The sequence below is a fragment of the Rhinolophus sinicus genome, linkage group LG11 (genome assembly GCF_036562045.2).
Source record: "Rhinolophus sinicus isolate RSC01 linkage group LG11, ASM3656204v1, whole genome shotgun sequence".
Lineage (NCBI taxonomy): Eukaryota > Metazoa > Chordata > Mammalia > Chiroptera > Rhinolophidae > Rhinolophus > Rhinolophus sinicus.
The window spans coordinates 27,795,282-27,811,604 of NC_133760.1; the positions used below are offsets into that span (position 1 = coordinate 27,795,282).

At 49.4% G+C, this 16,323-nt stretch overlaps 2 protein-coding genes across 6 annotated transcripts in view; one reads left to right on the forward strand and one right to left on the reverse strand.

Annotated features, from left to right (window-relative positions):
* The first annotated feature begins 6,942 nt into the window (after positions 1 to 6,942).
* Positions 6,943 to 11,625, forward strand: LDHD (lactate dehydrogenase D). Of its 3 annotated transcripts, none has more exons than XR_012490128.1 (11): positions 6,943 to 7,090; positions 7,951 to 8,063; positions 8,281 to 8,422; positions 8,647 to 8,788; positions 8,923 to 9,082; positions 9,399 to 9,598; positions 9,693 to 9,821; positions 9,899 to 10,026; positions 10,584 to 10,718; positions 10,805 to 10,916; positions 11,005 to 11,625. XR_012490128.1 is itself a non-coding variant. In XM_019710519.2 (11 exons), exons 1-11 carry the CDS (start codon positions 7,016 to 7,018, stop codon positions 11,168 to 11,170), a joined length of 1,458 nt encoding a protein of 485 aa, XP_019566078.2. In that variant the 5' UTR covers positions 6,943 to 7,015; the 3' UTR covers positions 11,171 to 11,625. The 3 variants fall into 3 exon arrangements, 2 of the variants coding, with proteins under 2 accessions (XP_019566078.2, XP_019566086.2); XM_019710519.2 differs by having other exon boundaries at positions 10,628 to 10,718; XM_019710527.2 differs by having other exon boundaries at positions 9,534 to 9,598; positions 10,628 to 10,718.
* A 1,085-nt stretch (positions 11,626 to 12,710) lies between these two features.
* ZNRF1 (zinc and ring finger 1) overlaps positions 12,711 to 16,323 on the reverse strand; it is a 95,459-nt gene continuing 91,846 nt past the window's right edge. The window contains exon 5 of one of the 3 annotated variants that reach the window (XM_019710556.2): positions 12,711 to 13,978. The gene's annotated coding sequence lies outside the window, so the exon portion shown is untranslated. Of the gene's footprint in view, positions 15,955 to 16,323 lie in introns of all 3 variants that reach the window. The other 2 variants (XM_019710546.2, XM_019710539.2) reach the window with 2 other exon arrangements.

The following is a 16,323-nucleotide window of genomic DNA, read 5'->3' on the forward strand; positions in this document are numbered from 1 at the left end:
TTGGGGAGACACTGAAAATGATAATGTATACTAACTATATGGGGCACGTGTCTACTATATCCAGAAATGAAAAAATGTAGATCACACAAGAGTAGGTAATGTGATCCCATTTCTGTAAAAATTATGCATATTTTGAAGACTACTGAAATGTAAAAAAAGAAAGAAGAATCCCCCACCACCCCCTACACACAAAAAGTAAATTCCCCTATTGCCTTATGCATAATAACAGAGAGCACTCTCTGTGTGGGCTGTATCTGCAGAACTTGCAAAATTCAAAACCACAATATTTTCTATTGATTTCCCCTTAGGAATAAAAAGAAAAGTGTGGAGGATGTTTTTGAAAAACACATTGCATATTTTTATTTAAATATTGCTTTTAATTTTTTTGATTTTTCACTAAAGTTTCAGAGTGCTTGCTTCTCAATCAGCTGCTCAGCAATATCCTAGTGATTGTCTGATCTCCTTCCAAGCATGTTGTAAAATCCACTTCTGTTCCAACAAGCACTGGCACCAACATTAAGTACATGCTTGGATGGCACTGCGATAGGATGTAAAGAGATTTTAACTGTAATAATAGTGACTGTTTAAAATGGAGCAAATGTCCCAGAGCACATAAATAACAGTGTGGTTTGTTCGTAGTTATTGACAGCAAATTTTTATTTTTGTTTACTTGCTCAAATGACATTACCATGGGGCACAGAATATATATCACGACACATGACCTCATCAATTAACTTTTATACTCTTATATTAAAATCCTCTGGTCTTTCTTGTGCTCTGAATAGATAATTTATCAAGCCATGACTTTGTAACATCATGTCTTGGTCATTTGAAAAATAATGGCTCACTGAGTCATAAAGATCTTTTAAATGTTGATGCATTTTGTTATATAGTATCAAATGACCACAATAATATCACCACTGGTCTCATCAGAAAAGCTTTAAGTATTGGGAAGCAGATAACTGGTTTTTACCAAAATTCTAATTTTCACTTGAAAGCTCATTTTATCACTGGGTGACAAATATAGTCAGTTGTTTTCCTTGAAGTGATAGCTCAGTTCGTTAGTTTTTGAGAAAATGTCTCCCAAACACTCAGCCTTCATTTATCAGCAATTCAAGCAAAAAACAAATGGTGTTCCACGAGAAACGCAGTTAATTCAGCGCACAACTCAAACAACTGCTCAGGTGATTTTCCTGGAGATAATCATCGTGCTTCTGTGCACAGTAGAAGTAATTTGTGCAAACTTTCTGTTTCATCGGACAGAATAGTAAAAAGGCACTCGAAGGTTAAGACTTAATACAGTTAAGACTCCTGATTGCTCCATTAAGGTCATTCTTAAGTGAAACTAACGTTTCTTTTCTGCAATTGAGTGAGAGTGCAGAATGCAATGACTACTAGTTCGGTTTGGTGTCACTGTCTGGAATCCTGTGGTGGCACCAGCAGTTCCCCCTACCAATTGCTTTTACACCATCAGGACAAATGTCAACTCAATGAAATAGGAAAATAACATCATCTAGGTATTATTATTAAAATAATCTTGACCTCCTGGATCCCCTGTAGTGTCTTATAAACCCCAGGGGTCTGCAGCTCACACTTAAAGCGCAGTCACTGTGTGCAATGATCACACCTAAAACATTAGTAATGTTTCCTCAATAGTGTTCAAATAGCCAGTTGGTATACATATTTCCAAATGCTTTTCATAAACGTTCTGCATTGTCTTCAATTTTTTAAAACTCAAGATCCAAATGAGTCCACGTCCTGCGCTTGATGTCTTTTAATATGTATCTTTATTTTCCTTTGTCATTTAAATACTGAAAACACTGGGTTGTGTGTTATGAAGAATTTCCATACGGTCTGGATTTTCCTGATTACCTTAAATTTTATTAATTAATTATCTGTTCCTTCATCTGCACTCTGAACTTGAAAAGGTCAATGTTTAAGAATTGTTAGCCAAAAAACAAAAGAATTGTTGGCCAGTGTTCACAGTGATTCCCTCTCCTTGCCAGGTTTTAACATGATTCTTTTTCTAAGGTACTGCATGATGGATTCGGGTTTCTTCCCCAGGTGTCTTCATTTCCTACTCTTATTCAGCATTAGCATTACTGAAATCAAGTTTTGTCAAGCATCTGCCTGGTGGCAGACACTGTGCTAGGGCACAACTATGCATGAGACACAAAGCTCTCTCCCCTTGTAAGCTTACATTCTAGTTGGGAGGACAGGCAATAAACACTAAGTGAAATATACAGTGTCAGGTGGCATTCACTGCTAAGGAGGTTGTATCAGGAGTGCTGGGCTGCACGTTCATTATTGAATAGAGTGGATAGAGAAGGCTTTACTGAGCAGGTGAGGTTTGAGCCAAGACTCCATAATCAGATAGTAGGCTCCATAATCAAATCCCTACTGATGGATGTTCCTTTCCTTGGATTACTTCCAAAATCTGATAACACCACTCCATCTAGTCAACAACGCTTCCCTGTAAATTGGCCTGCCTCCCTCTTTTATATCTGAGATGATGGGAAGGAATCATATCTAATCACAGCTCTCCTCTCCATATTTGGGGCTCTAAGAAGTGGCCTTCAATCTATTTTTCTCGTGGCATAATTACAAAGTAGGAAGTCTGCAAAAATTCTCCTGATATGGAGCAAAGTGAATATCTCATGCTCTCTTTCCTTTGTTTTTATTTTTATTTGTTTTTTAATTTATTGGGGTGACAATTGTTAGTAAAATTACATAGATTTCAGGTGTACAATTCTGTATTACACCGTCTATAAATCCTAGAGTCAGTTCTCCTTCAATCACCATATAACTTTCCTTTATTTTTAAGATAAATTAACTCTGGGGAATGGAACACACTGAACCTTGCAAAATCCAGTTAACTTAGCATTTGACAAGTCCATCTTTCTCCTCAAAGAATGGATTCTTACATGGCCAATGGCTTAGAAAGGTTTCATCCAAGGATCCTCTGGGCATATGAGGATTGTCTGTCTCATTTATCACTGCCTTCCCAGCCCTGTGCTTGGTATAGGTGAGGAATGAATGAATGACTGGGGTAAGAACTAATGATGCTTGAAACCTAACTACTACCAGCATCATCCAATTCTGTAGTCCTGTCCACCTGAGTGTACCAAGTGTTGCCTAATTCTGCATCCTGTCACCCAACTTTTCAGTGCTGCCCACCTGAGTGGAGCAAGTACCCCTGCATAATGTCACGGTAAGTAGTTGACCCATCAGCCCATCTCTCCAGCTGGCCAGGTCTTGGGACTGCAAAGAACTCCAGCTAGTTCCTTGTTTTATCCCCTCCTTGTGGAGAGACACCTAAAGAATATCCTATTTATCCCACATTGAGAAGAAAAAAAGGTGATAGTCATTCTGAATAAGTTTTAGTACTAAATATACTGTTTTTATAGAGGATTTAGAGATAACTTCCTATAGGCCAGAAAGCCATGGGTATGAGTATTATTGGGCCAGGTATTATAACAAAATGAAGCAGTTGATTCAAAGCTTCCCACATTTTATGAGTAGATCCGGAAATAGAAAGGATTAGGGGTATGTTAGTCTAAATACCTGTTTACAAATGGAAAAACTAAAACCTAGAGAAGTCAGCAAGTTTCAATTCTGACCGAGATAATCTGCTATGGTTTCAAAATGATAGTATGACTGTGTCTAAAAGTCTCCAAGAACATGCTCAGCTTCAGTCATTCTCCAGAAGGACTTACAGAACTGAGCAAGCTGTTCACACTCATGGTTACAGTCTATCCCAGTGAAAGGGTATAGACTAAAATCAGCAATGGAAAAGGGCACACAGGCGGCATCCTAGAGACACCAGACACAAGATTCCAGTTGTCCTTCTCAGTGGGGTCATACATACAGTGCTTAATTCTCCCTGCAATGATGTGAGACAACACATACGGAGTGTTGCTAACCAGAAGCTCAGAGAGCCTTAGTGTCCAGGGTTTTTATTGGGGGTTGGTCATATAGGTATGTCTGACTGCTCACACAGCTCATCTTAGTCTCCAGACCAGCAGACATCAAGCTAATGCCATGTGGCCCAAGGTCCCCAGCATAAAGCACATTGCTAGTATGAACTATCTGGCTGGTTCAAGGCCTCCAGGTAAAGAAAGACACTCTTATCGGTAGACATTTCAGGAGATTAGAGGTTACCTCTGAAGAGCTGGGCAACAGTCAAACCTTTCTTCATAAGGCACAGGGTTTAGACAACCCATACTTGCCTAGTTAACCCTTTACTGTATAATGACCTACAATGTTTCTTTCATGCCATGGGAAACTGGTTTTGTATTTTGTTTTGTTTTTCCAGAAAAGCAATGCTGAAGAACACTGAGGTAATTAATATCTATCTTCTTCCTTATACATAAACAATTATTTCTTTGTGTCCACCTGTTGGCCACATTTTGCCAAATAGCATGAAGGAAGCTTATTTCTGTATCAGAAGTAGTTCATATCTCAGTGGGATTTTGAGGTCCTTATGAAAAAGAAGTGGCCCCAATGAATGGCCTGCCTGTCTCCATGCCCTCTGCAACGTGACTTTGCAGGTTTTCTTAGCAGAAGGTGCAGTCTGTTTCCCTGCATATTAAAATGAGGCTTGCTCTGTGATTTGCTTTGGCCACAGTCTTAAAGTACTTCCCCAAATATATTTCTTAAGTTCAAAAAGAAAAATAGTAACTTCACAGTGCAGAACCTCACAGACACCACCTACATTAAGTGATCAAGGTTAACATCTCCAATAATGAGACATATCAACATCTTATACTGCTGACATGATATGCTGAGAAGGGCACACTACCTCTTTGGTAGTCTTGCCAAAACACATGACCTCAATCTCCTGAGAAAATATCAGACAACCAAAATTGAGGAACATTCTATAAAGTAACTGACTAGTACTCAAAATATCAAGGTCCGAAAGACAAGGAAAGACTAAGAAATTGTCATAGGTTGCAGGAGACAAAGGAAACAAAACAACTAAATACAGCCTGGGATGTTGGATTAGATCTTGGATCAAACAAACAAATAAATACTCCCTCAAAACAAGACGACGTCAGTGGAAAAGCAGGTGAAATCCAATTTGTAGTTTACTATTGTACCAATTCTCTAACTGTACCAGTTAGTACTTTACCAATTCTTAGCTTTGATAATGGTACTGTTATTTACAACATAAACATTAATGAAAACTAAGTGAAAGATATATAGGAATTCGCTCTACCATTTTTGCAACTTTTCTGTGTGTAAAATTATCTCAAAATAAAAAGTTAGAAATAATCTGGATACTCATCCTATATCTGTTATTCATATTGAAAAAGAAATCTTCCTCTTCTGGCACGACGTTTGACTACATGAATCTCTAAGCTGGTTCCTTAGCTCTACCTTCCAAACACCATTCATTCCTTTTATTGCTCTTCAGGTCGGCAGCTCTGGATGGTGAGGTGTACATTAGGACTAGTGAATCCCAAGGTCGTTTGCCCACTACTGCACCTCCTTCGTTAAAAAGTGAGTCGCTTGGTCTGAGGTGATGTTATATGCTATATACCATGTCGGTGGATCAAATACTGTGAGTCTTCAGACAGTGGTGCTGGCTGAGGTCGTGCAGGCAGGAGAGGCAAACTTATACCATAATATGTGTTGTATTGATTTCAGTCAAGATAAACGTAATCAGCTTGTTACTAGGTGGCTGGCTGGTCTCTCTGAGGAGTGGTACCATGTTGGGGATTCAGTATTGCAGTAGGGAAGACCCATAGCAGTGGCAGTAGTTAGATCAGCCTTAGTGAACGGGTGCCCAGGCTGGTGGGCTTAGTATTAGCTTCAGTCCCAACTACCACTGTGCCTGTATTGCGGTGGTCATTGACAGAGGTTGGCCGATGACAACTGGCTGAATCCTGTTATCTACTTTGTTTAGTCTCTTCCATGGTAGATGCTCTCCAGGGGGGGGTTAACATGTAATTCATGTGATAGAAAGATATCACTTTGTACCTACTCCTATAGCTCCAACTACATGCTTCTTCCCAAACCTCCTTGACCCTCATTTGCCAATCTTTTTCCTAATCGGCCCCTGACCAGCCAGCCAAGCCATTCACCATTGCCCATGGGCCCATGTATACTCTTCTATTGGGTCACTTTTCTTTCTACAAAAGGGGTTGACCAGGTACGTGCCTGGCGCTCTGCCAATTTGGAGGATTTCAGGATTACCCTGAAATGTGTTACCAGTTGAGCAACACATTGAGAGTGGAAATGTGAACTCATTCCAATGTAATGGGGAGAAGAACCTAAGCAGATGTTTGTATTTCTGATTCGATTGGGAAGAAAAACAAAGCTAGGAATAGCTTTAGCTCAATAATGTTAGCAACATGCTCCTTCAAATTTGCTGTGGGAGGAAAACCGAACTTGAAATAGCTTCAAGAGCAGCAGCCACGTCACTCCAGCATGGTCCTGGGATCTGCCTGGTGGGAGGGTGGAGATTAAAGGGATGCAACATTTTTTCCCTTTACTTATTTAGTGAACGTCTGCTCATCCTTAGTTTTCCTCTTCCAGAAAGATTTCCTGCCTTGCCTCACTGCCCTACTCCTTCCCTTCCCCTGCACTTTTCAGCCTCACAGCCCTGATTGCAGTCCCCTCTGTGACACCGGAGCTGAGACTTGCAGGGTGAGAAAGACAAGGGTGTGTGCCAGGCTAGGGGTATACAGGAGTGGAAAGTGAAGCTGGAGCTAGATGCCGAAGAGGAGACTGGAAGGAAGTGGGGTAGATGGAGAGGTCAGCAGGAACTGGCAGGACCCTTAACGCCATGGCAAGGAGTCTGCCTTTGAAGAACCACAGGAAGCCCTGCAATTCTGTGTCCCTTTGTGTTAAGTAAACCTCATTGCTCCTTCAGAAGTACTGGCCCTGGCTCACGTACCAGACTCAGCAACGTCTGGCAGAGCCACCTTAAGCCGGGCCACCTTAAGCAGGCTCCACCCTCAGCACAGCCACTGGGCTTAAGTATCTGCACCCCTCTGGCTACAGCCCAGCTATGGCCAGTCTGCTCCGGGCGGCAGTAACCTGGGGCCTGTTCCCTTGGAGGGGCTACTGCTCCAGGGGGACTCAGGTAGGCAGGGGAATCCCTCTGGAGGGTGGGCTGCCCCCCACCCCCCTATGCCAAGCTCCCATCAGGCTCTGTGCTACCCCTGCTCCGTGTGACCCTGAACAGAGAATCACTGGGCTTGCCCTGTGTCACTGTGGGTGTTGGGTGAGATGGACCAAAGACCCCACAGCTCTCATGAGTCAGGGCTGAGGGAAGTCACATGAAAGGTTTGAGGGCTCCGTAGTGCCCCTTTGGGACTCCCAATTTGTACACAGACATTTTGAAAGAATGCCTAGGAAGCAAGGGCCTGGGGTCTAGGCCAGGCTCTGTCCTTGGCCTGCTGGCCTCCACTCCCCATCTGTAAAGTGGGAAGAAATCCTTAGAAGGGCTCCGAGGGCCCTACAAGCACCCAGCTACGGTGGTGTTGGGGTGGGGGACACTGCAGTTGATGGGCAATGGAGCTTTTTTCTTCCTGTCCTTCCTTTTACAAGCTGTGTCCCTGGTGTGACTGGGGCACTGCCTTGGAAAAGGGACAGAGATGACTAAGCTTTACCAGTCACTAAGGCAGGACTGGCTACTTTATGGAACCCTGCTGACACCCCTTTTTGTAGAGTGAATCTGGTTCTTATTTTTATCCAGGTGGCAGTTTTTCTGAAGTAAAACATTGACCCTGATGGTTGTGTCTGGATTTCCTTTGGGTGGGCCCACTGGCAAGGCCTGGCTCCTCTAGCTTTTGGGGGTGGTGTCAGTGTGGGTGAAGGGGAGGCCAGAGGTGCTGTCAGCCCCTCTTCCCCTCCAGCGCCATCCCTCCCACCTGCCACAGGAGTAGTTCTGTGGCCCCAGGTGTCTGTAAGTGACCCTGGCAATGTGTTTCTTCCCTGCAGGGCAAACTCAGCAAGGACTTTGTGGAGACTCTGAAGGCAGTTGTGGGGAGCCCCCATGTGTCTACTGCTGCTTCAGTCCTAGAGCAACACGGGCATGATGAGTCAATGCACAGGTATAAGCGGTCCTGCACTCTGTCAGAGCCCCTGGCTGGGAGTGAGAATTCTAGGCTGGCTTCTTCCCTATTCATCTTTTTGGGGTGCTCTGGCATTGTCTCCACATCCCTCTTCCATTGTGCAGCCTCAGGCCCTGCAATATCTCAGGGATCCTTGAAATGTGAGCGGGATCAGAGGGTCCCACACCCCCTCTAAACACTGAGGGTCTTGTTCTAGGTGCCAACCTCCAGACGTCGTGGTGTGGCCCCAGAATGTGGAGCAGGTCAGCCAGCTGGCAGCCCTGTGCTATGGCCAAAAGGTGCCCATCATCCCATTCGGTACAGGCACCGGGCTTGAGGGTGGAGTCTGTGCTGTGCAGGTATGGTGGCCCCTCCCTGGCCAGGCTCTGGTCCCATCACACTTGTCACATTTGTGGTGCCCAATCCACCACATCCAGCTTGATTGCCCAAGTCCAATCCTCCTTACCTGCCATCCTGGGGCTGCAGTCTGGCTGCTAAGAGGTCAGCTTCAAAGTGGAGTGCTAGGGGCTGTGGTCTGGCAGGTGACCTGGGTCAGCTGTCCCCTTGGCACCCCTCCTGCCAGGGTGGTGTCTGTATCAACCTGACACATATGGACCGAATCCTGGAGCTGAATCCGGAAGACTTCTCTGTGGTGGTGGAGCCCGGCGTCACCCGCAAAGCACTCAACACCTATGTGCGGGACAGTGGCCTCTGGTTTCCCGTAGGTAGGCTGGGACTTGAGGCCCTTCCCCAGGGCCTTCAGGGCTCCTGGAGACAGGGCTGTTTCTGGGGCTTGAGGTCACCCCTCTGCCCCTGTGCACCTGCCTACGCTACCTTCTCCCTGCCCTCTGCCCTCCAGACCCAGGGGCAGACGCCTCTCTCTGTGGCATGGCGGCCACTGGGGCCTCGGGCACCAACACTGTGCGCTATGGTACCATGCGGGACAACGTGCTGAACCTGGAGGTGGTGCTGCCTGGCGGGCGGCTGCTTCACACCGCAGGCCAAAGCCGTCATTTCCGGTGAGCACCCTCTACCCACGGCGACGGGGGCCTCCTGGATAGGTGGGCCAGGCTTCTGAAACTCGTGTCACCTGGGATGGATCTGATAGTACGGGAGTTCATTTTTCTTGCACGAGGCAAATATGAGCTGTGCCAGACAACGTCTCTGCCTTGATGGCAGTCTAGGCTGATGGGGATAGCCCATACCTCAGGCTCAGCACCCCACCCGGCAGGGCCCTGGGGGACAGTGCCTAGCTTCCAGCTCCAGGCTCCTGGATAGAAATCTATTGCCAAGTGGCCTGGGCTCTCACCTACCTTGTGTGTCCCTGGGTCCCAGGAAGAGTGCAGCTGGCTACAACCTCACCGGGCTCTTTGTGGGCTCTGAGGGGACACTGGGACTCATCACAGCAGCTACACTGCGCCTGCACCCTGTCCCTGAGGCCATAGTGGCTGCCACCTGTGCATTCCCCAGTGTCCAGGCGGCCGTGGATAGCACCATACACATCCTCCAGGCTGCAGTGCCCGTGGCCCGCATTGGTGAGCTGGGGACTGGACAGTCCAGGTGGGCTCCCCAGAAGAGGTCCCCTTTGAAGACCAGGCCTTACCTCACCTGCCCTCCCCTTGGTCCCAGAGTTCCTGGATGATGTCATGATGGATGCCTGCAACAGGTACAGCAACCTGAACTGCTCCGTGGCACCCACGCTCTTTCTTGAGTTCCATGGCTCTGAGCAGGCACTGGCAGAGCAGCTACAGAGGACAGGTTAGCTGGGGTGCTATAGGGCGGAGGACACAGGCTGCCCAAAGTAGAGCCTGGTATCAACCCCTCACTCCCCACAGAGGAAATTGTCCAGTACAACGGAGCCTCCCACTTCTCCTGGGCCAAGGAGGCAGAGCAGCGCAGCCAACTCTGGACCGCAAGGCACAACGCCTGGTATGCAATCTTGGCCCTGCGGCCAGGCTGCAAGGTGAGCTGTGCTGGGGGGAGGCGGGACTCACGGCTCAGCCCACGGACCCTTTTTGCTCAGCCCACTACCCTGGTGTCCAGAGCAGCAGGCCGAGGCCCACAGGGACAGGACTGCCCCCACGCAGCTGTTTCTCAGACACTGTCTAGAGGGAAAGCAGAGTCATCTGCCAAACCCTCCAGAGAGCTCCTGCGGTGAGCCAGGCCTTGTGCACAGGGACCCTGGAGCAGGCCCAGCACAGCGCTTTTAGCTGTTGTGAGTGCAGAGGATAAGCTTCCTGGAGAGAGGGATAATGAAGTGGAAGGTGTTAGCCAACAGGAAGGGGAGGGAGACTGGGCTCCAGCAAAAGCTCAGATGTGTGTGCACTGGGGGAACAGTGAGGGTGAGGAGGAAGGGGAGAGCTGTGGAGCTGGGGAAGCCTCTGCTAAGGTAGCCGTGCCTGGAGAACACGCCTGGCCATCATCTTGTACAGGGGACACTGGGGTCGTGAGGCTGAGCCTCCTCGGAGCTGTTCTTAACCTTGACTACAGTTCTTAACCTTGAACCTTACCTCTGGGCAGGCAGGGGTGAGGGGAGGACTTCACAGGCCCGCCCCCTGTTCCAGGGCTATGCCACCGACGTTTGTGTGCCCATCTCCCGGCTGCCGGAGATCCTGGTGCAGACCAAGGAGGATCTGAAGGCCTCGGGGCTCACAGGTTCTGCCTGCCCACTGCTGGAGCGCGGCAGGGTGGAGGGTGGAAGGCTGGGCTGGGGATGGCAGCTCTGTCCTCTGGGCCCGTAGGAGCCATTGTTGGACACGTGGGCGATGGCAACTTCCATTGCCTCCTACTGGTAGACCCGGAGGACGCCGACGAGATCCACAGGGTTGAGGTCTTCGCACACCAGCTGGGCAGGTAAGAATAAACCCTGGCCAGGGAGCTGCGGGGAGAGCTGCAGAGGGAGGAGCTCCCCGCTGAGAATCTCTTTTCCTCTGCCTCCCAGGCGGGCACTGGCACTCCGTGGGACATGCACTGGGGAACATGGCATTGGGCTGGGCAAGCGGCAGCTGCTGCAGGAGGAGGTGGGCACCGTGGGCATGGAGACCATGTGGCAGCTCAAAGCTACACTGGATCCCCGAGGCCTTATGAACCCGGGCAAGATGCTGTGAGGGGGCCCCGAGCACTTGGCCCCCAAGCCCCCAGACAATGGAACCTTCTGTTCTGGAATCTTGCTTAACGACAGAGAACAGCTCTGCCTTTCCCTCTGATCTGGAACCCAAGGCCAGAGGCTAGGCGAGAAGCCTGGACACTTGGCTCCTTCTTGGACCTCTTGTGTCCTCAGGAGCCTTTGGTCTAGTAAATGGCTCAGGGTCATTCCGGTGATGCTTCCTCCTCTCTGTTCTCTTACACATCCTGTCCTGGACCCCAAAGGGTCACCCCAAAGACTAACATGACTCCTCTCCATCCATTGCTGGAGGCCTGGGACCAAGCCTGAGGGACCCAGCACCCTTAGCCCTATTCTGCCTGGTGACAGGAATACTCCTTTCTTGGTGTGGAAGGAGACCTTGATATTGCTTCTTGGGTTTCTCAAAATAAACCTGAACCCCATTTGCGGCAACATGGAGATGAGCAGGCAGTACCTGTGAACGGCTTCCCATGCCACCCCCACTCAGGTTCTCTGTCCTTTGGCCAGTGACACACTCATCCCTCATTCCGGACCTGTCCTCTGACTTGTTGCAGCCTGAGGCTACAGATGAAGGTCACTTACAGGGACCCAGGTCCCGGTCCCAACTGCTCTGCCTGAGAACCCCAGGGCCTGAGGACTTGCCCACAGCCAGCATCTCTTACGACAGACTCCCCCACTGAGCCCGGGTCTTAGGACAGTCTGAACATGTTCTTTAAGCAGCTGCTACCAATTGTTGGAAATGGAAGTGATTTGCCTTATCATGTGATGTATTACACGCCCAGGTTTTTTGCCCTGAAAGTCAGGATCTGCCACTGGGCATGCCCCTGCCTTGGGATCACTGCTAGAGCTACTGGACTAGGGTGTGAGTTGTTCCCTGTAAGCCCACGAGAGGGCGCCTGACACCATAAACTCAGACACCACAGACTGCTTTGGGCAGTGGCACCTAACTCACCACCTGTTGGGGCATACAGCTCTCATCCCCCAACTTCTTAGGGTCGGGGAGGGGCCTGGTGTCCTGGGAGCCAATCTCTAAACTGTGCGCCCCACTGCAGGTCCTAGGAGCCTATTGTATGGGTCCATCTCCCTCCCCCTGGGCCTGGCCCCTTCGGAAAGGTGTTTGGCCAGCCATTCGGGTGCAACCTCCATCTCCCCTCTCCTGTTACCTCTAAGCTCCTTCCCTGCCTCCATCTCCTCGCCACCCCCAGTCCCATCAGCAGAGGCAGCCCCTCTGTGACTCCTTGGTCCACTTGGTTCCTGGAATCCTTCCTCTGTGTCAACACGGAGCAAAGCTGGAGTTCACTCCTCTGTGACTTTTCTGTCCCCTGGCTGTGCTGGCTGGGAACAGTAGCTGTGCCAGGGGGTGATGTGGGACAAATCTCATTGGCCCCCTCCCAAACAAGCCCACACACTGTCCACAGACACACAGCTCACTAGACCTCGCCTCCCAGGGGCCAATGCTGCAGGGGTAGGGCTCTTCCCCGATGTGCCTCCCACTACCCGGCAACTAGTAGGTGCTCAACAAATGACCATTTCCCCACACTTTTATTAGGAAAAATTCCAAACATACAGAAGAGTTAAAGAACAAGCACACAGTTCACATACCAGCCACTGACAATTCAACAATGAATATTTTTGTCTTATTTGCTGTATTTTGGGGGAACCATTTGAAATTGTTACACATTTCTTGACATCATTCATCTATATAATTCAGCATCTGTCTCCTAAGGATAAGGACATTCTCCTAAACACCTCAACATCATCAAATGCTACTAGATGATATTAGTGAGGTGCTCCTGTCCAGGAAGCCCCCGTGCGTGGGGACCCTCAGCAGAGGGAGTGGGTAGAACCTACCTCCCAGCTCCTGCTGATTGATCCCCTCTCCTCCGAGCTGGGAGAGCTGTCTGGATGGAGGCTGACAAGATACCAGTTCTACCTGGGAAACCCCAACACCCGTGTCCAACCCCGACCCCATCCAGATGCTGGCACCTAGGTCTCAATTTGGAGGCCACAGTAGCCGCAGAGGGCTGCAGTGTGCAGGGTGGGAGTAGAAGTCGCTGGGGGCAGGGAGGGGGGTAAGCACCAGCCCCAGGAGCCTGGAATAGCACCCAGCGTGGGCTCCAGCCTTGCGTTGCCTGGCGCACGACCACTCAGCTCACCCAGAACTCTGCTGACCAGGCCTGAGCAACTGAGGGGCACACAGGCCTCTGCCTGCAGGCCTAGGGGGTCAGACAAGGAGATCTCCGTCAGGGCCAGCTTTGCTGGAGGAATTAAATATAGAACAGGGAGACACAGTTGCCAGGCAGAAGCAGGAGGTGCTGTGAATAGAACAGTGCTCTTTGCTCTGACGAAGCTACCAGGGAGCCTGATACGCATGTGGCAGGCAGACTCTCTGACCCTCACAGTGACCTCTGAGCTGCGTGATTCTGTCCCCACTTCACATGCGAGGAATTTGAAGATTAGACGAATGAAGTGGTTTCCTCAAGATCATTCTGCCAAGAAGCAGAGACGTACGCAGACAGTTTAGGGCCCATGTTCTGGCCGCCGTGGTGATCGTCAGTCCTGGGGTCTCCACTTCAGATGGGTCTGACTGGGAGGCTCGGGCTTAGACCCACACACAAGTTCTTTAGTATTTCTCTGAACGTGCTGAGGGTGCCTGTACCTTGGCTCACATTTGCCCACAGGCCTGCGGTACCTCGCGGAGTAGGTGCTTCAGGAAGTGTTTGACCGAGATGAGTGCAGAGCCAGGGCCTGGAGGGATTAGAGCCCACGGAGGCAACAGCACACGGGAGGCCTGAGAAGGGCAGAGCAGAGAGGGTGCGGAGTCGTCTCCCTCCAGAGCTTTCCTTCGCAGGCTATGCAGGAGGCTCTGGACTGCTGCTCCGGGAGCCTGTCTGGCACAGGGACAGAGGCCAGGCGTGCACTGCTATCCCCTGTCCAGAGCTTCCCGCCCAGCCCAAGGTGTGCCAACTCTTGTGAGCCCTGAGTGGCTGGTTCTAGTTCAAGGCTCTGAGCTGGCTTAGCCCCAAACCAGGGCCTGTTTCTGGGCCTCAATGAGGCATGCCCATGAGTCAGCACTGAGACTCCCACTGAACAGGCAGGGCAGGATGTGGAGCAGGGAGCCGAGACTGGGGGGTGAGGGGGGAGGGGCACAGTGCTAGGCAAACACCTGGGAGAACCCACATCCTTGCAGCCTCCAGTGGCTGCAAGATCTTTGCCCCTGCAGCTCTTTCACAAGAGTTCTGTTACAACCACTCCACAGGTGACGGCAGACTGACTCCACGATGCCGGAGAGGGTTAGTAAAGCTGGGGGACTGAGGTCTGACCAGCACGTTCCTCTATCCAGGCATGACTGCTCTGAGAATCCCAGTACACCTGCAGCCCCAAGTAGTAGCCTGAAGGAAGGCTTAGTGGCTAGGGGAGGCGTGGGGGACAGGCCTTCAATCCCCATTTCCTGATTGTGTAACAACACTTCACTAAAATAAAGTCACACAGTGCATCTTTTATTAGACATTGTTTTAATACCATATCAAAACATCTTAACTAATGAAGAAAGCCTTTCCCCCAGCTTTGAACATTTTTTTAAACATTTTATAAGGTTGGTTTTTTTTTTTGTATTTTAATATATAAATACAGAAGAAACCTATCTTGCATGGGCTGATGCCACGTGTGACCATCAATGGCTAAAATGTTCTCAGAGTGCCTGAAAACAGGGGTAGCTGTACATATTCCTTTAATAAGTCTTTTGTTTGTCTGTTTAAGTTTTCAGGACGGGGGGGGAATCCACAAGGGTCTAAGAAAAATGTTCAGGATTTTTGCAGGACACTTGTGATTGTTAAATCCTCTGAACTGACCAGAACCGGGAGGGAGGGAGGGAGAAGAAACGGGAATGGAGGGGGGAGAAGGTCTTCCATGGGTTGTTTTGGCAATGAAGTCAAGATCTCAGGGTCCCACAGGGAGAAAAGTGCAAAACCAAGCCAGAAAAATGGACAAAGAAAACCAAGGCAGAGAGGTTGGTGATGGAGAGGGCTGACGGGGCGCTGGGCACAGGGTGCTGTGCTGGGGCTCCCGTAACGTCAGGACAGGAGTGGCGTGAACCTGGCTCTGTGCGTTTCTGTTCTAGCTGGGCAGCAGACAGCAATCAGTAAACATCACGAGGGAAAACACCAGTCGACACTAGACTTTTTTTTTATAATTTTTTTGTTTTGTTTTGTTTTGTTTGTTTTTTGGTAAACACTTTAGAGACAGACCCACAACGCCTTCCAAAGGTGAAAAAGAAAATGCCCTTTCCCTCCTGGGATGAGGGGTGAGGGGAAGGGTGGTGGTTGATTCTTTCTTCTCTCAAACTCGCGGCTCATCCAATTTGGTGTCCTCAGGGAGAAAGGGAGAACCATTCTCCAGAAGTCAGTGCAGTAGGGGTGCCCTGTTCCCACTGGTGTCCCCAACTCAGCTCTGCCCCAGTGTCCGAAGCCTCCTCTCAGGAACAGAGCTGGCTGTCCCTGTATGGACCACAATACGTAAGTCATGCTCCATCGGGCTGACACCAGGCAGGGGCGCCTGTGGTTCCAGTCCTGGGGCCCCAAGAAGGCAAACATGCCGGGAATTTGGACTCCAGCACCAGGCTCCACTCCCTCTGCCTCACTCTCACCCTCGCTGGTTCTTCTCCCCTTGTCCTCAGTGTTTGAGGTGAAGGTAAAAAGAGCAAATGTCCCTGATTTGTCTGCCATCATCAGCTGTTCTGGGAGTTTACTTGGAATAAATAAAATAAGCCTAACAAAGAATAAGAGAAAACAAACAAAAAATAAGAGAAAGAGAAAAAAAAAGAGGCCCCAAAACCTTTGGATGTGAGATGAGGTGGAGTCAGAATTTTGGTTGCTGGGGGGGGGGGGGGGGGTGTCTATTTGCCAGGAAAAAAGAAAGGTGCCAGTCCAGAACTCGGAAGGGACAAGTAGGATGGGGGACAGGAGAGGATGGTCAGCTTATAGTAAAGCAGGGTGCCCTGGGGAAGAAATGGAGAGGCCAGACCAGAAGGCTCTATCGGGGGACACGTGTGCACACTTTGGGGAAGTTAGTTGCACTGGCCTGCTGTGGAACCAGGAACCTGAGCTGTGGGGTGAGTGGGGCCAAGTCTGGCCTGCA